At 37.2% G+C, this 23,335-nt stretch overlaps 2 protein-coding genes across 2 annotated transcripts; one reads left to right on the top strand and one right to left on the bottom strand.

Annotated features, from left to right (window-relative positions):
- Window positions 1-294: 294 nt before the first annotated feature.
- rhogc (ras homolog gene family, member Gc) lies at window positions 295-2,965 on the bottom strand. Its single transcript, XM_067438565.1, has 2 exons — window positions 2,479-2,965; window positions 295-2,168 (listed from the first exon to the last, which is right to left on the bottom strand). Exon 2 carries the CDS (start codon window positions 2,143-2,145, stop codon window positions 1,570-1,572), a length of 576 nt encoding a protein of 191 aa, XP_067294666.1. The 5' UTR covers window positions 2,146-2,168; window positions 2,479-2,965; the 3' UTR covers window positions 295-1,569.
- Window positions 2,966-4,712: 1,747 nt separating this feature from the next.
- Window positions 4,713-23,069, top strand: micu2 (mitochondrial calcium uptake 2). Its single transcript, XM_067438564.1, has 12 exons — window positions 4,713-5,174; window positions 6,420-6,555; window positions 12,512-12,543; window positions 12,716-12,791; window positions 12,976-13,023; window positions 18,380-18,462; window positions 19,035-19,088; window positions 19,284-19,378; window positions 20,896-21,067; window positions 21,381-21,489; window positions 21,633-21,790; window positions 22,104-23,069. The coding sequence occupies exons 1-12, from the start codon at window positions 4,977-4,979 to the stop codon at window positions 22,203-22,205; spliced, it is 1,263 nt and encodes a 420-aa protein (XP_067294665.1). The 5' UTR covers window positions 4,713-4,976; the 3' UTR covers window positions 22,206-23,069.
- Window positions 23,070-23,335: the final 266 nt, after the last annotated feature.

The raw sequence follows: 23,335 nt of genomic DNA, 5'->3' as shown, positions 1-23,335 counted from the left end.
GATCATCCATGTATGAAAAAGTAACCCTATATGCCAATCAACCCCAGTCTATTCCACTTTTTTTGTAAAGGACAACCTGTCCCAAAATAATGTTTAAAAAATGTTAAGCATTCAGGCCTAAACATTAGCTCATTACTCTAAGAACAATGCCTCAACACAAATTACACATACACAGCTAACGGTTTTGTTCATCTGTGAAAGCATTGTGAAGAACGTCAGAGATGCAGCTGTTCTCTCTTTCTCCCACTTGTTCTCTCCGTGTTCGTCATGAACAAATCCAAGGTCAAAGAACCATTCTGTTTCACTTTAAAACTGGTTTATTTTCTCATGCAAGTGGAGGTATATTCTTAAACAATAATGACCGTTTCAAGAAAAAAAACAGCTTTAATACACAAAAAAATGGTGTGGTATTGATGGCCTAAAAACAAAATTGTTGACAAAGCAGCCTTTGGCTAAAAAAGAAACAGCTAGTTTATTACACAAAAGGTAGACATTCAATATATAAAATGTAAATGTTGACCCAAATGAAGCCTAAACCTGAATGTTTGGAGTGTTTGTGTACATTAACCACAGTCTGGGTGTTCCTTGTATAACAAATGTAAGACAAGACAGTATATCTCCTCTAATAGTTCTTTTTAGGGCACTTCATTGGAGTGTCAATATTCATGATAAAATACAAAATAATACAAATATTAGTGGCACTTCAGATTCATTGACAGGGTTGTAAATTGTGAGGATTCAGGCACAACAAGCCAAATAGAAAGATCTTCATTTCTACCCCAAGGGTGTTATAAAACAGCACTATATCCCTTCATTTGCAGCTCAAAAAGGAGGCAGGTGAGCTACAGCAGATCTCTGTACATTTCCAGTAGCCCTTTCCAGCAATAAATGTCAACTGGCACCCAAAGTAGCACCCTAGATAAAATAAGCAGAGGGCAAGGAGTTTTGTGAGATGTACGGGCTGAGCCGCTAAAGGCACGATGGGATTACACAGTACTTCCTGAGCTGTCAATTGACCCTACAAAGGTCAGAGATCATTAACAGTCAACACAGGAAAAATGGCATGTTGTGGTAAGCATAGGCCATCAAACCTATAAGCCTTAGGGTCTTGCAATAACATAGCACACAAATTAGAGGGATTGCAAGCCCTCATAATTGTGTTACTGATGCAGTAAGGGAAAGACAGCACTATCATAAGACCTCCGGTCACATTAGACTGAATTTACACTTTGGTGCATGAAATATCCTCTGAGTGATTCCAGAAAATATGCTGGGGTTTTAAGGCATTATAGGAAGGCAGATGCCTGTAGTCCTTTAGACAAATGTACTACACTTTGTCTGCCTAATTTTAGATTAAAACACTGTATTTATGTCTTAGGTGATATGTGTGTAAAGTTGAAACACAAATACACAAGCACACAATCTCATTCTCACGCATTATCAGTCTGTGAACCTATTGCTAACTGTAGTGTAGAGATACGAACAAAAATTTGTAGCAACGCACAATCACATGACTAACTTACATTCCACCCTTCATTAAATCTCTCTCACACACATATCCTCATGTAGTTATAACAGCACACATTTCTTGTTGTGCTTCTTGGCGTTTGGGTAGAGAACAGCTCTGACTGCTTCATTGAAGACCTCTCTGACTCCCTCCTGCAAAAGGGCTGAGCACTCCAGATATCGCACGGCACCTATGCTTCGGGCCAGAGCGCTGCCTTGCTGTGGAGTGGTCGGACTCATGCCTTGCTCCTTCAGCTTCTCCAGGGTCTCCTTGTCCCCCCGCAGGTCTCTCTTAGTGCCCACCAGCAGCACAGGCACGCCGGGACAATGGTGGCACACCTCTGGGTGCCATTTATGCCTGACATTGGCGTGAGAGGAAGGACTTGCCACAGAGAAACAGATGATAAACACGTGTGTTTGCGGGTAAGAGAGGGTTCGCAGGCGGTCATACTCCTCTTGACCAGCCGTGTCCCACAGGTTGAGGCTGACGGCACGGCCATCCACACAGGTCTGAGTGCTGTAGTTGTCAAACACTGTAGGAATGTACTCGTCTGGGAAGGCATTGGTAGTGTAGGAGATCAAAAGGCAGGTCTTTCCCACTGCACCATCACCAACGACAACACACTTTATGGTCTGCATTTTGTTGCCTGGCACAGGGTTCCCTGAAAGAGAAATATTTCATTTCTTACTATACGTGTACCAGACTTTGCAGATAACAGCTCATACATTAAAACAGCAGATACTGATAGTATACAGGAACTACGAAATAGCAGTGTCTGTATAAACTGACTTCATATTAGATATTTTATCAGGTTAGACATCTGCAAGCAACAAAGACCCAAAACAAAGTAATAAATCTGCTCAGCTAGTACGTTAGCAGCTGATCTGGTAAATAAAACCGGCCATTACGGGATTCAAGGCAGCATCACATAATCGTTATTAAAAGTATATTTTTTTAAAACTAAAACTCACTGTGTTTGGGTGGTCTGGAGAGCTGGATGAGTGTTTGTTTTGAGCTGCTCAAGTTTCCATCATCGCAGCGGCGGCAAAGGCGCTTTGCTAACCGACTAGCGGATGAGCCTCACATTAATCAGTTATTAAACATAGGCAAACAATTCCTGAAGGTATGTAACTACGTGTAACAAAGGCTCAAAACCTGAAAACACATCGAAAGTCTCGAAATACTTTCATATGAACACCATTTCATGTAATTAATACAAATTGTTCTATGTGTATCGCAGTCCTTTTCTCTCACTGGCTCATTCTTCAACTAAACGGAGACGACATAGGAACACGCCCATGTCGCAAAGCCTACGGGAAATGTAGTGTTGTTTCAGAGTAAAAACTACACTTGTTTGTATTTATATTTATGTAGTCATAAATTATTATTATTAATAATCAAAATAGTGACACAATTAATATTAATAAAAAGTATGATTAATTTATGGCGTTACTTTACTACACTGTAGCCTACGTACTTTAAAAAAAAAAATTCTAGCCTATAGGCTATTTTTAATTGTTTTTATTCATTTTTGTCATTTTCAGGAATGAAAAGTGCGTTAAAAATAAAATATATTATTATTATTATTATTATTATTATTATTATTATTATTAGCCTATAATATTATTTATTTTTTCAACACGTTCTACCATTGAGGTGTCTTTTTATAACATTGTCCACACATGTAGATCACATAGCCTATGTAATAAACCATATCAAAATGTGATTCTGTTGATTGCTCTCTATTTTCAGACTTCAAAAAACGTAGGCTATAAATAAGACAGTAAGAAACCCACTATATTAAAAGTGTCTCTTCAGTTCAATAAAAGATGCCGTTAATAGCGACGAATGAGGCAAAAACAGCTAATACTTCCATTTAAATATATTTTCAGACTTTTTTCGCCTAAAAATAAATCTCAAAATACACGGAATTAATCCACATTTCCCAATGTGAATCGCAGTCGTTCTCTCACTGGCTCATTCTTCAACATACGGGTATCGGTAATGACATTGCAGGCTATGCATACGTCGCAAAGGCTATTGGTATATGTAGTGTAGTTTTAGAGTAATAACTACATTGGCTTTAATTTTTTTACATAGGCCTATAGTCTACAACTAAACCCACGTGACGTGTAAACGTTTTAGCCTACATCGAGCAATGTGTAATTTTGTCAGTTCGCCAATAGCCTATAAAGCTCACTTTGTTACACTTTAATTTAAGGTGGGCTTGTTACAGTAGCCTATATGGAAGCCCGTTTCCGCCACTAAATAAAACAATAAAAAGAGTAATTGCAACTTTTTATCTCACAATTTTTTTTCACTGAATCCCCCCCCCCTCCCCACACACACACACACAATTGACAGTTTTAAGTCAGAATTCTGAGATATAGGCCTAAAGTCAGAAGTTTGTGATATAGGCATAAAGTCAGAATTGGGAGATATAAACTCGCAATTGTGAGAAAAACAAAGTCAGAATTCTGAGATAAAAAGTCCCAATTACTCTTTTTTATTTTATTTTTATTTAGTGGCAGAAACGGGCATCGGACATCTATTATACTAAATAGGCCTACTATCCTACTAAAGGGTCAGGGTTAGGAATAGGGTTTGGTTTATGATTAGTTGCATGTAATTATTTTTTGTAATTAAAAAATATTTAGGCCTACTGTTAGGCTACAAGTAGTGCTACAAGGACACCAAATAAAACCAAATAAAATTGCATATTAAATAAAGTGTTACCACTCACAGAGTAAGCAGACTGACAGGGCTAAACGTCAGTTAATAATTTTGATATTAGTTATAAAGTTGCATTAGGCCAACTTAAATAGGCAACAAAAACAAAAACAAAACAAAACAAAAACACAAAAAAACATATTTTTTACAGATCGAAGTACTTTATTTTCAGGACCCCGCATTATTACCAAAAGGCCTAATTAATCATGAAAAAAAAAAAAAAAAAAAAAAAAAACTTTAGATTCTCTTTTCTCATTTTCGTCTCCCATCATGGCAACCAGGAATATAGGCTACATTTATATTTTTAGACCAATTGTAGCAATTGTATTAAGCTGCACAAAATATTTTAAATATTTGTTTTAATTAAAGCGGACCAATTGATCATGTTATGTATAATCTAATTTTGTATAAACTCACCTTGCCTGAAACTTTTAAGAAAGCTGATCGTCTATAAATAAATAAGTTCTCCACATATTAACTGGAGAAGATGTCGTGGCCCATTTCGTAAAAAAATACACATGGTGGCTTAAAATGACTAGTAAAAATGACCTAAACCATTATCAATGCTTAATTTACCTGTACAACTCGTTTGCACTGCAAGATGCGTTTTCCATTAGCCTATCAACTGTCCCACTCGCGAGCAGTGCAGATGTGATGTGCGCCTGATGGGGGCGACATGCTCTTATCACTCTAACTCCATTATCGACCATAGAAGACAGATAAAACTTCCCGTAGAATAATGGCGACTTGGGCCAGGTTAGGCGCTAGTTGGCGGAGTACAGTCAGAAGTTTGTGGCCTCTCAGAAGGATTTGGTATAGTCGTGCTGTTGGAGCGAGTCTGCTGGGCTCTGTTGTAGCAGGCGGATTTATTCACTTAAAGAACGAACCGAGATGGACACTGTGGCCACACGTCGTCTACGCGAAGGAGGACGGGAAGGTAAACAAAATTCTCTAAAAAGAAAACTTTTTAAAATAACTTCTTAACTTTTTTTAAAAAAAATCGTGTTGTCCAGGAAGTTAAACCCGTAGGCTCACTGTCGTACCATCATTTTAATGTTCTTTGAGTCACTTTGACTATAGCATACTTCTGTTGAGTTTTTAAAATGATTAAATTGGGACTAACCGATATTTACTATGATTAATCAGGTGTTTGGTAGTCTCGGTAAAAACCTAATATGTCTTCTGTTGCAAATGTTTGTTTACGGTATGCACGCACGCATATTTGGGATAGTTTGAGTAGTAACACTGTTGCCATGAAGTTGAAGGTGGAGATCTGACTGTATGGTGTCACAGCAAACTAGACACTCACAGCAAACTAGCTAAAATGTGTCAGCCAGGTCACGTAATCTAAATGTTTGTTTGATGTCTCATTATGTGATTAACATTTGGATAATTTACAGAATTAATTAAAACATAGTATAATGTATAATCAGAGCCAGAAGTGAATTATTAAGGTGAATTTTCATGCACACATAACTTTTAAACAGAACTGAAAATCTTACAATAACCGTGTTTACATTGGTTAAAGAGAAAGTAATAATACATTTTAAGTCCACATCAAATCATGTTTACTGTAATATTACTTCTCTGTGCAGTTGTCACTGTTATTTTAATATTATTAGTATAATATATTATAGTATTTATTTAAAGTTTAGCTTTTGTTTTTTACAGTTTCATATGGTTCTCGTTTTATTTTACGTTTTAGTATTATTTAGATTTTTTTTAACATTTCCATTAACTTGTCATTTATTTTAGTTGTATTAATTTTAGTAATTCAACTTAAATTTATTTCAGTATGGCAACTTTGTTGTTTTTGTCTCCACCAAATTTTAAAAGTTAAGATTTTCATCTAATATTTTTTATATTTTATTTCAGCTTTATTTCTATTGGCAAAAACAATTTGAATAGTTTTCAATTTTAGTTAATAATCACAACTCCCCTGTTGCCCCTACTTAAAAAGTCATATAATTGCTACTTGCTCTTTGTTTAAAATGATAGTGAACTTTCCAGTTATACATTATTTAAACATTATTAAATTTACTGGAAATATGACTCATAATCTAATGTCTCAAAATTATTGAGGCCAGGTTATGCTCTCAATAGAATGCAAGTGCACAGGTCATGAAATAATGCAACATTTACTCTTTAAAAAAAAAAAAATAATTTGTGTATGTCTGTAAAGGAAGAGGTGATCACTGCACCAAATGTGTCCATGAGACGACTGCGGTTTAACCAGTTTGCATCCATGATCTATGAAGAGGAGCCATACATGACACCCAGAGACTTCCTCCATTCAGTCTTGATGGAGAAGGTGGATCGTAAGTGATATACCATCATATGGATGCATGAACCACTCAAAAAGAGTCGAGACACTATTATGTATAAATTGTTATGTGATATTGTGCATTGCGTTTCTATTGGACTAAATAGAATATAGCTTTATTATTACACTTTACTTTTGGATGACTTTTATGAAAAGTGCATACTTTAATATTTCTCTGTTTAAATGTAAACTCTTTATGTGTTTACTGTTAAACACCAAGACCCCAGTTTATCTGTTTATCTGCAAGTAATCACCTCTGCATGTTAGGCCTTGTATTCATAAAAGGGTTACTCCAGCGATTTAGCATATGGCTTTGTATCAGTAGAAACCCTCATATCCCCCCTGAGATGAGAGATTTATGTATTATATTTCTGGGAAAAATCCTCAAATATCAATGATGCAAAATGACTCAAATATCGTCATTTTGCATCATCTGAGGATTTTTTTTGGTCAAAGGCTAAAGACTACAGCCAGTAGAAGGAGCTATTTCTGCATGTTTTCAACCGTGCGTCCATGGGGAGTGGGATCGTGCTCGCATCGCTTTGCTCAGGCAGCTGTGGGCATTCATGTAAACGGAGCAGTGCGGAGCAAAGTGAGTGTTTCAACTTTTCAAATTATTTCCTATAAAAGTTAAGCTTCCAAAGTCATGAACTGAACACACACCGTGAATTTATGCTGTGGTGCGCTTACCTTACCTCTTGTGATGAATGTAATCCGACTCTTGCTGTGTTTATGCTGTGACACTTGCATAGTGTCACTTACTGTGAGGAAAATAAGTATTTAAACGCCCTGCTATTTTACAAGTTCTTCCACTTGGAAATCATGGAGAGGTCTAAAATTGTTATTGTAGGTGCATGTCCACTGTGAGAGACATCATCTAAAAACACCTGTGTATCAGCTAGAATTCTGACCCTCAAAGACCTGTTAGTCTGCCTTTAAAAGGTCCAGCTCCACTCCATTTATTATCCTAAATTAGATGCACCTGTTTGTGGTGGTTAGCTGCATAAAGACACCTGTCTACCCCATACAATCAGTAAGAATCCAACTACTAACATGGCCAGGACCAAAGAGCTGTCCAAAGACACTAGAGACAAAATTGTACACCTCCACAAGGCTGGAAAGTGCTACGGGGAAATTGCCAAGCAGCTTGGTGAAAAAAGGTCCACTGTTGGAGCAATCATTAGAAAATGGAAGAAGCTTAACGTGACTGTCAATCTCCCTCGGCCTGGGGCTCCATGAAAGATCTCACCTCGTGGGGTCTCAATGATCCTAAGAAAGGTGAGAAATCAGCCCAGAACTACGTGGGAGGAGCTGATCAATGACCTGAAAAGAGCTGGGACCATTGTTTCCAAGGTTACTGTTGGTAATACATTAAGACGTCATGGTTTGAAATTATGCATGGCACAGAAGGTTCCCCTTCTTAAATCAGCACATGTCCAGGCCCGTCTTAAGTTTGCCAATGACCATTTGGATGATCCAGAGGAGTCATGGGAGAAAGTCATGTGGTCAGATGAGGCCATCCTTAAAAATATTCTTGTTTGCCGTAACCCGACCGACCCTGTCAATTTAGGGCCGACTCAATTTTTTATTTTTTTTCCTTTTAGTCCGACCGACTTGCCGGTTGTAAATTGGCTTTAAGACCGACCAATTTCTTTTTTTACTTTTCAAACAACTAATACAACAGTAATAAAATAATATGAATTATATTTTAGTAAGTATTATAAATGTATAAATTGCCTGGGCCATACAAACGAAGGCTACGTTCTTTCGTTTATAGAAAAACCCGTGACGTCATCTATGTTTACACTATGGTTAACGGATGTCACACTATGGCCTGCACGTGCGTTTGTTTCGGCTCGGCTCATACTCTCATTCACTGTAACGTTAGACTGTTAAAGCCCTGTCGGAGATTTCGCCGTGTGACAGGAGTCAGGACCATGGACACGTTACACACACCGGGCAAGTGCACTGCAGAAGGGAGGGCTTAGTTTGAGCCCCTGCCCTTTTTGAAAATGAATCAAAAGTGCCGGTCTCAACATTTATCATTACTATATTGTGGCGAATAAAACAGATTTTGAATTATAATTAATATAACAACGTGTACAAAACAGTAACAAATGGCGGAAAAGCCGTTTATCTTGTCTCTGTCAGTCTGAAATGTCGTTGTCATAACGCGTTGCTATGGGTTGCGTGTTCTGCTCGACCCCAGCGCGTGGTGGGAGCGGCGGCACTGGTTGTAACTTGAAAAATAATGCTTTATGTATGGTTCTGTCGATGGATACACGTGGACTACAACAGCGATAATAAAAGAAAACATGGGCAAAACGGTCTATATTTGTAAACTGTGTTCAATGCATGCGAGTGCTGCCGTATGACCAGTCATTTTCGCCATCATCACTCAGTATATTCGCCAGAAGACGCGAATGAGAACCCTCTGCAGTGAGAGAAGATCTGTCTCTGTGCGCAGCGCGCGCACGTCTCACAGCGCACAAATATTGAGTTCTGTCAAGTCTTGCGTTTGAACGGATAAACTCACACAAAAAGTATGTCAACATGTCGATCTTGATGAGTATCCATCAGACAGTCTATATCCCTTAAGAGAACTTTATAAAGTTGAGAAAGACGATGCATATCTCTGTATTAGGTCTTAAAGGGGCAGTAGCCTTTACTGCTGTCTGTCAAACAAAAGATAAGGACTCACTCACTGCTCTTGATTGAATAGCTGGTTATAGCTACTTAATTCATTGAATTCATAAAAACAACTTTTTGCTTTTTAATATTCAAATGCACTAGTCTATATCACCAGATGCGTTGGTCTGGCAAGAAGTGCAAGCCACTTCAGAGACACAGATAGTTGCGTGTTCTGAGTTAACACAATCGAGCATAAAAATAAGAAACATATCACGGGAAAATACTAAAACCGGAAGACAGCGGGAAAAGAGCTAAAATACGTGAGAAACCCGGAAAAAAAGGGAGGGTTGACAGCTTTGAGTCAATGACAGCTAGCTGGTGGTTGGACCCTTTTCTTAAAGAATGCACCTGAAATTTATGCAATAAACATGTTTTTGACAAATATTTCAATTTGTTTGTTGTCTATATAGCCTGCAATTAGCCTACACGCCCAAAGGCACGGCTTGAAGACCCAGTCAGTGATGTCACGATATGCCAATTTGTTTAAATTCATACCTACGTAATCACCATCACCAAAAATGTACATTTTTTTTTTGTATTAAAATTTGAAAAAAAAAATAGACCTACCTACCGACCCTTTTTTTTTAAAATTTTACTGTTACTGCAAACCAAAATATTTTTAAGGATGGCCTGAGACCAAAATAGACATTTTTGGTCATAATTCCACTAAACGGGTTTGGAGGAAGAAGAATGATGAGTACCATCCCAAGAACACCATCCCTACTGTGAAGCATGGGGGTGTTTTTCTGCACATGGGACAGGGCGACTGCACTGTATTAAGGAGAAAATGAACGGGGCCATGTATTGGGAGATTTTGGGGAACAACCTCCTTCTCTCAGTTAGAGCATTGAAGATGGGTCGAAGCTGGGTCTTCCAACATGACAATGACCCGAAGCACACAGCCAGGACAACCAAGGAGTGGCTCTGTAAGAAACATATCAAGGTTCTGGTGTGGCCTAGCCAGTCTCCAGACCTAAACCCAATAGAGAATCTTTGGAGGGAGCTCAAACTCTGTTTCGCAGTGACAGTCCATAAACCTGACTGATCTAGAGAAGATCTGTGTGAAGGAGTGGGCCAATATCCCTTCTGCAGTGTGTGCAAACCTGGTGAAAAACTACAGGAAACGTTTGACCTCTTTAATTGCAAACAAAGGCTACTGTACCAAATATTAACATTGATTTTCTCAGGTGTTCAAATACCTATTTGCAGCTGTATCATACAAATAAAGGAGAGAAGAGTTGTAGAGGCAAATATTGTTGCCCTGGAAGTAGAAAGTATTAGCAAGGGTGAAGTTAGGAGAGCTTTGAAGAGGATGAAGTGAGGAAAGGCAGTTGGTCCTGATGACATACCAGTGGAGGTATGGAAGTGTCTAGGAGAGATGGCAGTAGAGTTTTTAACTAGGTTGTTCAACAAGGTCTTAGAGAGTGAGAGGATGTCTGAGGAATGGAGGAGAAGTGTTTTGGTGCAGATTTTTAAGAACAAGGGAGATGTGCAGAGTTGTGGAAACTACAGAGGTATTAAGCTGATGAGCCATACAATGAAGCTGTGGGAAAGAGTAGTGGAAGCAAGGCTAAGGGGAGAAGTGGACATTTGTAAGCAGCATTATGGTTTCATGCCAAGAAAGAGCACTAAAGATGCATTATTTGCTTTGAGAATGATAATGGTGAAGTACAGAGAGGGTCAGAAAGAGCTGCATTGTGTCTTTGTAGATTTAGAGAAAGCATATGACAGCGTGCCAAGAGAGGAGCTGTGGTATTGCATGAGGAGGTCTGGAGTGGCAGAGAAGTATTTTAGAGTCGTACAGGATATGTGAGAGCAGTAGGACAGTCGTAAGGTGTGCCGTAGGTGAGACCGAGGACTTTGCGGCGAAGGTGGGACTGCATCAAGGATGGCTTCTGAGCCCCTTCTTGTTTGCGGTGGTGATGGACAGGCTGACAGATTAGGTCAGACAGGAATCTCCATGGACTATGAAGTTTGCGGATGACTTGGATCTGTAGTGAGAGCAGGGAGCAGGTGGAGGAAAGTCTAGAGAGGTGGAGGTTTGCTCTGAAGAGAAGAGGAATGAAGGTTAGTCGCAGCAAGACAGAATACATGTGTGTGAATGAGAGGGAACCAAGTGGAACATTGAGGTTACAGGGAGAAGAGGTAAAGAAGGTGCAGGATTTTAAGTACTTAGTCTAGAGCAATGGGGAGTGTGGAAAGAGGTGAAGAAGCGTGTGCAGGCAGGTTGGAATGGGTGGAGAAAAGTGAAAGGTCTGTTGTGTGATAAAAGAGTACCAGAAAGAATGAAAGGAAAGGTGTACAGGACAGTATTGAGACCAGCGATGTTGTATGGTTTGGAGACAGTTGCACTGAGGAAAAGACTGGAGGAAGAGCTAGAGGTAGCAGAGCTGAAGATGTTGAGGTTCTCTTTGGGAATGACAAGGATGGATAGGATCAGGAATGAGGGACGGCACATGTGAGATGTTTTGGAGACAAAGTTAGAGAGGCCAAGTCGAGATGGTTTGGACATGTTCAGAGGAGGGAGAGTGAATATATTGGTAAAAGGATGCTGAGGTTAGAGCTGCCAGGCAGGAGGTCAAGAGGAAGACCAAAGAGGAGGTTTATGGATGTAGTGAAGAAGGACATGAAGGTAGTCGGTCTGAGGATACAGAGGATAGGACTAGATGGAGGCGAGCCCCTGAAGGGAACAGTCGGAAGAAGATCATACAAATAAAGTAAAAAAATCATACATTGTGATTTCGGGATTTTTAAAAAATTAGATTATGTCTCTCACAGTAGACACATACCTACGATGACAATTTCAGACCCCTCCATGATTTCTAAGTGAGAGAACTTGCAAAATAGCAGGGTGTTCAAATACTTATTTTCCTCACTGTAGGAATATAATGTTCACTCACATTATATTGAACAGACACGTTTAGTTTTTAATTGTAGTGTCTGTTCTCTAATTGAACTGATGTTATGAAAATGAACGCATTGGGCAAGTGATCCAGTTACCGTTAGCGGTGGCTTTGGGAGTGGCCTCGTAGGGCAGCGAAGCAAGTGCATTCTGGGAGTTGTTGTCTTTCATCCCCATGAGTCTACTACATAATGACCCAGTTTAAATACAAAGCCTAATGCTAATTTACTGAAGTACCCTTAAAGTAAGCGTAATGATCCTTCTAAACACCACTACAGACCTCAAAGCAATTTTTTTCTGTTAATTTTCAGTATGCTGTAAAATAGTATTACAACAATATTTGATCTTCCTCCTATAGACAAACTACAGAAAAAGATGCTGACCAAAGCAGTAAGTGCATTTGTTGGTTCACATGAATGTTGCTTCGAGCACAAATAGCTTGAAACTAACTAGCTCTAAACAAATACCATTATAATATGATCAGATGTGATGTGTGATTGTGCTGGAAGTCTCACCAGCAGAATTAAAGCTTTGCCTTATTATCTGATTGATCTACTCACAGGATGTGGATGATATGATATGGGTGGCTTCCAGGACTGAGGCAGGAAATCTCCTGTTCAGAGGAATCGGAGACAAAGGTATATGTTAACTGAACACATGGCTCACATATGCCGGAGTCTTAGTGAAGAGGCTGTGAGGGCCAATCACTTCCCATTGAGGAAGTGTCATAATTAAAATATGATTTTGAATATTCTTTTTCGGTTTACATAATTCAGGTTTTCATTAACAGAATTAAGATCTTGTCTAAACCATTCTTTTCAGGGCTGATCTCTTACACAGAGTACCTGTTTCTCCTCACTATTCTTACAAGTAAGTATTTCCTACCCTTTTTACATAATTTCATAAACAGGTTTCTTTCAGCTTCTTTCAGTGCCCATCCCTAGAACCAATTATTTATATAGTCTTTAACCCTGTATTAAAATATGTCTGCACCATGCTGCTAAATTCACTGCATCATGGCAAAATTAATTTTAGCTTAGCTTGCATTCTTATTTGAACGCAATAAGAAAGAGAGATTGGCCTCTGTGAAATAATACAAACTCAGTAATTAGGCAATGCATGCAACATTAAACATACATGACCATAGAGTCCAACTTGGGAACAAATTCATTTGGGAGATTTGATGAAGTAAAAACAAATATTAAAGGGTTAGTTCACCCAAAATGAAAATTCTTTAATTAATTACTCACCCTCATGTCGTTGGACACCCGTAAGACCTTCATTCATCTTGAATACAAATGAAGATATTTTTGTTGAAAGCTGATGGCTGAGAAAGGCTTCAGATAGGCCTCCATTGGCATTCAGTACATTCCCACTCACAAGACCCATAAAGGCACTAAACACATTGATACAAAGTGCATCTCACTACAGTGGCTGTACAATAATGTTACAATGCGACGAAAATAGTTTTTGTGTGCAAAAAAAATCTAAATAATGACTTTATCCACCAAGTTATTGTCTTCCGTGTAGGTCTCGGACGTGAACTCAAGCGAAAGCAGCGCTCCTTCTCTTCTGGGTCATGTATCTGAATGGCGGATCTGCGTCATATTCTCGCGCATGCGTCAAGTTCACAATCCGATACTTCTATAATACATAAAAAAAGAATAAAGTATAACGAAAAAAATGAATTAGGATGTTCCTTATTTTTTATTTTATTCACCTTATTTTAACATTCAACAACTCTATAACAAACAGAGCACTTCTGTGAGGTAGTTTGAACAATCAAGTAATAAATAACATAAATTCTTCACTTTTGGATTTTAGTGCAACCGTAAATATAAAAAAGTCCGGGACCGGAGTTGCGCAGAGCAGGAAGTACAATGGCGATATCAAAAGCCCGTCCATAATCTCACAGATGCAGAACAATAAATTATGTTGGTGTGAAATAAACAGTTATGGAAATTAAATAATCTGCTCCCAAAAATCCCGAAAAAATTCCGTTAGTGCCTTAGTGACAACTTCACTCAGAGAAGACGTCGGTCTCAGCTGTCAATCATGACATCACACAGCTGGTTTTATAGCATCAAATAACTAACTAAAACTAAACTTATTTAAAAAACGAAAACTTTTTTAAAATGAAATCATCGTGATGATAACTGCCTACAATGACATAAACTAACTTTGGGGTACTGTGAGACGAGTGCGCGCTTCCGGATGATTCACAAAGACAGATCCATACTTTGAAAGTATGTTTCAGTTAAAAAAAAAAAAAAAATTAAGATTAGTTAGTTGGCATACACTTGGTGCATGTTTTATAAAATATTAAAAATATAAACGTCTGGGAGAAAGAGAAGAGTAAAGTTGGGAGAATATCAGAAGTGTATCAGTGTATTGGATCTGTGCATTCGGCCTTAAAGTGACAGCAGCTTTGTAAAGAGCTTTGTAACTTGTATACAAGTATTTAAATTAGTTTTTAGTTAGTCGTATGGTAGTATGTTAGATGGAGCATCACTGAATGACTTAAACCATGATGACGGTGTGCATTTATACAACAATAATAAAATAATGCATTGGCATAAAAAAGGACATTTACTTTTATACTTAAGTACTTTTTAAAACAAATACTTCTGTACTTTTACTTGAGTAAAAATCTGTTTTTACAACTTTCACTTCTAACGGAGTAATATTTGACCAGTAGTACTTTTACTTTTACTCAAGTAATAGAATTGTGTATTTTGTAGGGATGCACCGAATCCAGATTTTTGAGGTTTGGCCGAATACCGAATCCACTAGTTAATATTCTGCCGAATCCGAAACCGAATACCGAATCCAACTCCCATCCTCAGTCCATTATCACAGTAAACACATTAATAACATAATCAACGTCCACAGCAGTGCATTTTTAATTTAATTTTAAAAGGATGACACTGCCGTATTGCTGTCTGTAGTCATTTATATCATCCCGGCGGATGAAAATACATTCAAACGCATTCATATAAAGTATTTGTAATCAAAACTTAGTATAGTAATAATTATCATTGTCATCATCATCATCTTGGACACTTTTTTTAATTCATGTTTTGCAAAAGCACTCAATACAGCCACTGTCGTGCAAACACTGATGTTTTACACAGATTAAATAAATTTACATTGACATAACATAAACTTACACAAATCCTTGGTTCACCCGTGCTCATATATTATCAGCATCAGTTTTCCGAGAGAAACAGCAGCCGTCCCACTCCGAGAGAAACAGTTCTGTTCAAGACGACGCTATCACGCATGCAGTATCTCAGCTCACCGGTTCTCACAGCAAAACATGTCTCAGTTCAGTGAACTGTTGGAGTTACAACATATACTTCAAAATATTAGTTTATTTCTAGTCTGAGGGACTGTCTCTCATGTCAGAAAGTGAGTAACTATAGTAACTTGTGAGATCAGCGCTGATTTGAGACGCGAGCCGTTTAGAACGATTCAGTCCGATTTGGTGAACTGGTTCGACCGGATCACTAAAAAGATCCGGTTAAAAAGTACGATTCGTTCGCGAACCGGACATCCAGCGGCTATTGTTTAGGGTTCTTGCCACCACGAGACAAATCAGCATTGTAAATTGAACATATAGCTCGACTTAAATTGCCTTCTTGTGACTGAAAGTACTGCCAAACAACACATTTTCTGTTCACAAGTTCCGTTTTCACTCTCTCACAGCCTACTGCATTCGAACGGTCCACCTAGTAAACACGTTGCCATAATCAACCGCGGCATCATGTTCGACCAGTATCGCGTAGTGCAAGCGGGTTCGGTTCGGTGGAAAAAAATTCTAAGGTTCGGCAGAAACCGAACCCAGTCAAAAGCCCAATATTCGGCCGAATCCGAACCCGAATCCTGGATTCGGTGCATCCCTAGTATTTTGTCCACCTCTGATATATATATATATATATATATATATATATATATATATATATATATATATATATATATATATATATATATATATATATATATACATACACAGGTCCTTCTAAAAAATTAGCATATTGTGATAAAGTTCGATATTTTCTATAATGTAATGATAAAAATTAAACTTTAGATTTAAAGTTTTCTTTAGATTCATTGCACACCAACTGAAATATTTCAGGTCTTTTATTGTTTTAATACTGATGATTTTGGCATACAGCTCATGAAAACCGAAAATTCCCCAAAAATCTCAAAAAATTAGCAAATCATGAAAAGGTTCTCTAAACGAGCTATTAACCCAATCATCTGAATCAACTAATTAACTCTAAACATCTGCAAAAGATTCCTGAGGCTTTTAAAAACTCTCGGCCTGGTTCATTACTCAAAACCGCAATCATGGGTAAGACTGCCAACCTGACTGCTGTCCAGAAGGCCATCATTGACACCCTCAAGCGAGAGGGTAAGACACAGAAAGAAATTTCTGAACGAATAGGCTGTTCCCAGAGTGCTGTATCAAGGCACCTCAGTGGGAAGTCTGTGGGAAGGAAAAGTGTGGCAAAAAGCCACTTTTGGGCTACAGAGAAGCAGCACTGGACTGTTGCTAAGTGGTCCAAAGTACTTTTTTTGGATGAAAGCAAATTTTGCATGTCATTCGGAAATCAAGGTGCCAGAGTCTAGAGGAAGACTGGGGAGAAGGAAATGCCAAAATGCCTGAAGTCCAGTGTCAAGTACCCACAGTCAGTGATTGTCTGGGGTGCCATGTCAGCTGCTGGTGTTGGTCCACTGTGTTTTATCAAGGGCAGGGTCAATGCAGCTAGCTATCAGGAGATTGTGGAGCACTTCATGCTTCCATCTGCTGAAAAGCTTTATGGAGATGAAGATTTTGTTTTTCAGCACGACCTGGCACCTGCTCACAGTGCCAAAACCACTGGTAAATGGTTTACTGACCATGGTATTACTGTGCTCAATTGGCCTGCCAACTCTCCTGACCTGAACCCCATAGAGAATCTGTGGGATATTGTGAAGAGAAAGTTGAGAGACGCAAGACCCAACACTCTGGATGAGCTTAAGGCCGCTAGCGAAGCATCCTGGGCCTCCATAACACCTCAGCAGTGCCACAGGCTGATTGCCTCCATGCCACGCCGCATTGAAGCAGTCATTTCTGCAAAAGGATTCCCGACCAAGTATTGAGTACATAAATGAACATAATTATTTGAAGGTTGACTTTTTTTGTATTAAAAACACTTTTCTTTTATTGGTCGGATGAAATATGCACATTTTTTGAGATAGGAATTTCAAGTTTTCATGAGCTGTATGCCAAAATCATCAGTATGAAAATAATAAAAGACCTGAAATATTTCAGTTGGTGTGCAATGAATCTAAAAAATAAGAAAGTTTAATTTTTATCAATACATTATGGAAAATAATGAACTTTATCACAATATGTTAATTTTTTTAGAAGTGTGTGTGTGTGTGTGTGTGTGTGTGTGTGTGTGTGTGTGTGTGTGTGTGTGTGTGTGTGTGTGTGTGTGTGTGTGTGTGTGTGTGTGTGTGTGTGTGTGTGTGTGTGTGTGTGTGTGTGTGTGTGTGTGTGTGTGTGTGTGTGTGTGTGTGTGTGTGTGTGTGTGTGTGTGTGTGTGTGTGTGTGTGTGTGTGTACATATACACACACACACAGGTCCTCCTCAAAAAATTATTTATATATATATTACCAGCCCAGCTTTAGAGTTAAGAGCCCTAATGTTTGTTTTTGATATACAGTTTTGCTAATTTGCCAGCAAAGCCCAAAATACTGCGTTTTTACTCAGTGTTTGCTGTGAAACTATACTGGAACTATAATTGCATAATATACACTCACCACTGTATTATAAAGTCAGAACTGTGAGATATAAACTTGCAATTGCATGTTATAAAGTCAGAATTGCGAGATATAAATTTGAAATTACCTTTTCTTTTCATTGTGTGGTGAAAACAAGCTTCCATAATGCATAATAAGATTCCATATTAAAAACTGTTTAATAGTTAAGTCATGGAAATAAACATGTATGTATGCATTTTAAAGATTTAGAGAGCAATATTTTTATTCCTGTCATAGTAAAAATTCAGAGGTCCTGGAAAAGGATAGCTAAAAAAGAATGGGTACTACCCTGATACTGTATTTACTATAACATCACAGCTATACCACAGTTGCATTTGTAATATTTACTGACACTAGGGCATCTGCATTAGTCTTTTCTTCCTTATCTACCTTAACTGCACTGTAATTACAGAACCTCAAACAGGATTTCATATTGCTTTCAAAATGCTTGATATTGATGGCAATGAGCATGTGGACAAGAAGGAATTTCAAAAGGTATGACATATATTTTCACAATTGATTGATTAATTATTAATAATAATTAATATAACATTATTGACACCATGTTTTCTCATATTCAAATTGATAATAAGTGCTTTTTTTGTAAATGTAAATGCATTTAATAATATAAAGATGTGCAGAACTAGGAAAGTTCTCCTGACTGGATTTATACATTATGGAATGTAAGTAGTGTGGTCATTAGGGTATATCTGCTTTGTGTTTCTGTTAATGCTGGCATGAGATGAGACTGATGTGCTCCAGGTATGTGGGAATGGTTGATGCATGATTGGTGCATGATAGGAGCATCAGAAAAATACATAAATTAATTGACTTAAGTTTGATTTGAATGTTTAGTCTATTCACATGGATCAGTGTGCCATGTGGCGGAAGATTCGCATAAGCTTAAAACTATTTGGATATATTCATTGTTTTTCTTTAGAGCATATCTACATCCCTCCGCCCCTTAACACACAAACACATACCTAAACACTTGAGAATATCTGAGTAAAATTTGAATGTACATTACTTTTACCTGCTTTCTACTAACCTTGCTCTCTTTTATGAAGCTGAAGAAAGTTATTCGACCAAGGAAAGAACTGCTAGGGCAGGGTGGGCCAGAGGTGGGTACATCTTTGTGTGAGTTCAGCAACTTTGCATGTTTTATGGTATATTTAGACTTTGTTATTCCTATATTCTGTATAGAAACACTTCCTAGTTTTGTTTAATATCAAAGGTAAGTTGTACTGGATGTCGTTGTAAACACATTTGTTACATTTAAGATGTTTAATCAAACAGCATTGTCTGTTTCTCTACAGGTTTCAGACAGTGATTTTGAGGTTAACACTACACTACAAGTTTTCTTCTTTGGGAAAAATGGCAAGAAAAAACTCCACTACACAGATTTTTGCAGGTAAAGCAGCATTACCCCAAATGCACACTACTGTACCTCTGTTTACTTTAGCATGTTTAAGTGTCTGTGATTAAAAACTGTAATTGTGTGGTTCATCTTAAACTGTAGTATTAGATAGATTCGATATTTAACCTTAAAATTCCGTTATAATATAAATATCTAAACTTCTCACTAGTTATTTGTGACCTTTACAATGATGTTTCCATGCTTTCATTTTCTTTGTTTGCTACAAAAATATCAACTGAGTTAATATCAGGATGTTTACATTGAGTGTAGACATTAGATTTGCAGAATACAGCAAAATAAGGTTGGGTGGTTAAGATTTGTTATGCTCACCGAGGCTACATTTATTTGATTAAAAAAATACAGTAAAAACTATAATATTTGAAATATTACAATTTAATAGGAAAATTACTTTTTCCTATTTTGCTATACTGTAAAAGGTAATGTATTCCTGTGATGGCAAAGGTTTTTTCAGCATCATTACACCAGTCTTCAGTGTCACATGATCCTTCAGAAATCAGTCTAAAATGCTGATTTGGTGATCAATAAACATTTCTTAATTATTATCAATGTTATACACACGGGCCAGATTTATTAACAGTTTGTGGCATTGCAAACCCTCTTTTGGTGTCGAAAAACTACTGTCAGTATTTATGCAGTAAAAAATTAGCGCAGAAAAGGCCTTTCCAGTTATTTTTGAAGCTGCTGTTATTGCAAATGCATTTGTAGGACTTTCCCTTTCCCATTTCCTTGCTGAATAAATGTATTAATTTTATTTAAAACAACAAAAACATCTGCTATTTATATAAGCTCTTTAATCATAGAAATAGAACGGGGTAAATGTTTCCATATTCAAGTGTCAATATTAAACATGTAGGCCTATATGTTCAGATAATTGTGCAGCCTCTTACATGTATGCATTTTTAAATTATTTTGTTATTTTGTTAAACAAAGTTTGGGAGGAGCACATTCAAATGGTCTGTCTTGTCAGCTCAAGAAGAGGCATATATACACTGCCGACACTATTGATGATGGCACATTATTTTAAACTTGACCACAATATTTATTGCATTTATGAAGAAAAGGCTCAGCACCCAAGGTTCTAACGTCTATCTCCTCAATGGTGCACAGAGTCTTTGGGTAGATTGCTGAGGTGGATTGCGGCAACAGCCATAGGATTGTTTGTGATTTGGGGTTAGTGACTTAGGAATCCTCTTGACTACTCCTCACTTTTCACAGATTTAGGAGCTGGTTTTAGTGCTAAAAGCTTTGTGAAATATTCTTAGAGCAAAAATTTAGAAGTCCTAAAATTAGGACTGACATGGCCATTCTTTTTAATAGTTTTTCCTAAATCAGCAAGCTACTTTTTTTTCTTTAAGATGTTTTGTGTATACGGCCCTTAAAACAAACTAAGCCAGGTAGCTCGTCTCCTATTTACCACTATCCTGTGTTTTAACTTTTGTTTAGACTTGAGAGATGTATTGCTTGATTTATTTTGTTTTAACTTTGTGTAGGTTTATGGAAGATCTGCAGGCAGAGGTGCAAGAAGTTGAGTTCCTACGGTTTTCTAAAGGGATGAAGACCATGAGGCGAGAGGACTTTGCTGAATGGCTGCTTCACTACACCAATGAAGAGGACAATGAGGCATACTGGGACAACATGAGAAAGAGGATCCCAACTGGACAGGTAAAATTTATATTAAAATTAAAACTTTAAAAAAAGATTATTATTAATATACAGCCTTAGCCAGAGTATTGGCAGTGGCATTATTTTTGTGTTTCGCAAAGTTGCTGCTTCATTTGTTGTGGTGTTGATTCACTTTGTTTTTAGATTATTATGCAGAATGATTAGATGTATTTTAAATGCTTTAAAATGTCATTTATAACATAAGAAGCATTATTTGACATAAAAGACTGTACATTTATAGAATCCTGTAATATTATAACTTCATTGGTATATTTTGTCCTGTAAAATAGTGTCTGTTTTTTGTCTTTGTCAGAGCATCACCTTTGATGAATTTAAAGCATTCTGTCTCTTTACCAACAATCTGGAGGACTTCGCCTTCTCCGTAAAAATGATTAATGATTCTAACAAACCAATAGGAATGGGTAAGACTGATCTGGATGCCAGTAGTTTTAACTTTTAATAATAGATTGTCCTTAAAACATTTCTTGACATTTTCCAGGTCTCATTTTTGTTGATTTGAGTCATTGAATTGCATGGCAATCTCCCTCACTCTGTTGCTCTATAGCTCAGTTTAAGCGAGCGGTGAAGATAGCGACAGGTCACGACCTTTCAGAGAATGTTTTGGACACAGTTTTTAAGATCTTTGACCTGGACGGGGACAACTGTCTCAGTCATAAAGAGTTCCTCTGTGTAATGAAAGACAGAGTACTTCGTGGACTTAGGGTGAGAAACCATTTAGCCCTTAATTGATAATTAATTATTCATTTGCAAGATTTAATTTATTTAATTTACAGTGTTGTGCTAAAATAAATCATTAATCATTTAATAACAATCAATAGTGTTAAAAGAAATATTGGTAGAAAATTCAGAGTTAAATTATTATGTCTTTGCTGACAATAGTACACATGATGAACATTAATCTGAAGAGCAATTATAGCCCAATCTTGTGACAGTTGTTAATTATTGTGAATGTGTGTAATTGGCTTAACGCAACAACCGGTAGGCTTACTGTAGATTGCACCTTTTTGTTCCATAGGTTCAGCCCCAGCTTGGTATTTCTGGGTATTGGAAATGTGTTAAAAGAGAGACACTGCAAGGAGCTAAAGAAGCACTCCGTGAAAGCGGCAGCCCTGTCTGACTCAGGAATAGTATGTGGCTGGCTGGATGTGGTAATACTTGGATGTGGGGGTGGGGGGTACATAATTACTTACAATCACCAGGACTTGCAAGTTATACTGTCAGTTAAACTGTTTGTTTTTCCTTTAAAATGTTTACATGGGTCCAAAGAATGTTTTGCCTTTGGCCCAAAACATATTAAATACTTAAAATTAAAATGATAAACAATCTTGAATCTGTTATATGAAAATTGGTTTCATGATTTTTTTTTTTGTTGTTTTGTTTTTGTTTTGGGTTAGTGATCTGTGATGTGTTCTTCGGCCTTAAATTTGTGAAACAACCTGTATACACTCCAAAAAGATTACACTGTCAATTAATTATGTTTTGCTTATGTGGATGGGTCACTATTTAATTATATTTAGCCTTTATTTTACTTGGGATGTGGTGTTGTTTACATATAACCTTTATTTAAATATTTTATGTTATAACATTATCCTGTGGGTTGTCTGCATCTAATGCAGATTTTGAATTATGCAATTATCACCCCAAAACCCTAATCTGGAGCCCTTTTGTAAAGGATTTCGTTGCATTTGGGCCTGTTGTGTGACTGAACAAATGAGCAAAAGTTGTCCTTTTTGAGTTTCATTTGTGAAATTGAAATTATACTGCGAAATAGTTTTCTTCCTTTTTAAATGAAAAACTCCAGGGTCCTATGTACCTTTGGTGACAATCTGTTTAACTGTTTAATCTGTGGGAATTTGTTCCTTTTTTGTGTGGTTGTTGTACCATATAAATGTTATTTTTATTTTTTTCTAGAGCACTATGACATTTTCAATCTTTCAAATATATACTACCATTTTCCTTTAATAAAAAAGAAATCATGTGATGACTGCCTATCACTCATAAATCTCTCTCTCTCTCTCTCTCTCTCTCTCTCTCTCTCTCTCTCTCTCTCTCTATATATATATATATATATTTATTTATTTATATATATATATATATATATATATATATATATATATATATATATATATATATATATATATATATATATATACTTTTCAGAGCATTTAATTTAATCACTCGGATATTTTAAAGTTTGATAGACGTTCGTTGTCTTTGTAAACGTTAATAATCTTGCCTAGTAACTTG

Source organism: Pseudorasbora parva, chromosome 3 (genome assembly GCF_024679245.1).
Source record: "Pseudorasbora parva isolate DD20220531a chromosome 3, ASM2467924v1, whole genome shotgun sequence".
Lineage (NCBI taxonomy): Eukaryota > Metazoa > Chordata > Actinopteri > Cypriniformes > Gobionidae > Pseudorasbora > Pseudorasbora parva.
This window is presented reverse-complemented; position numbering and strand designations above follow the sequence as displayed.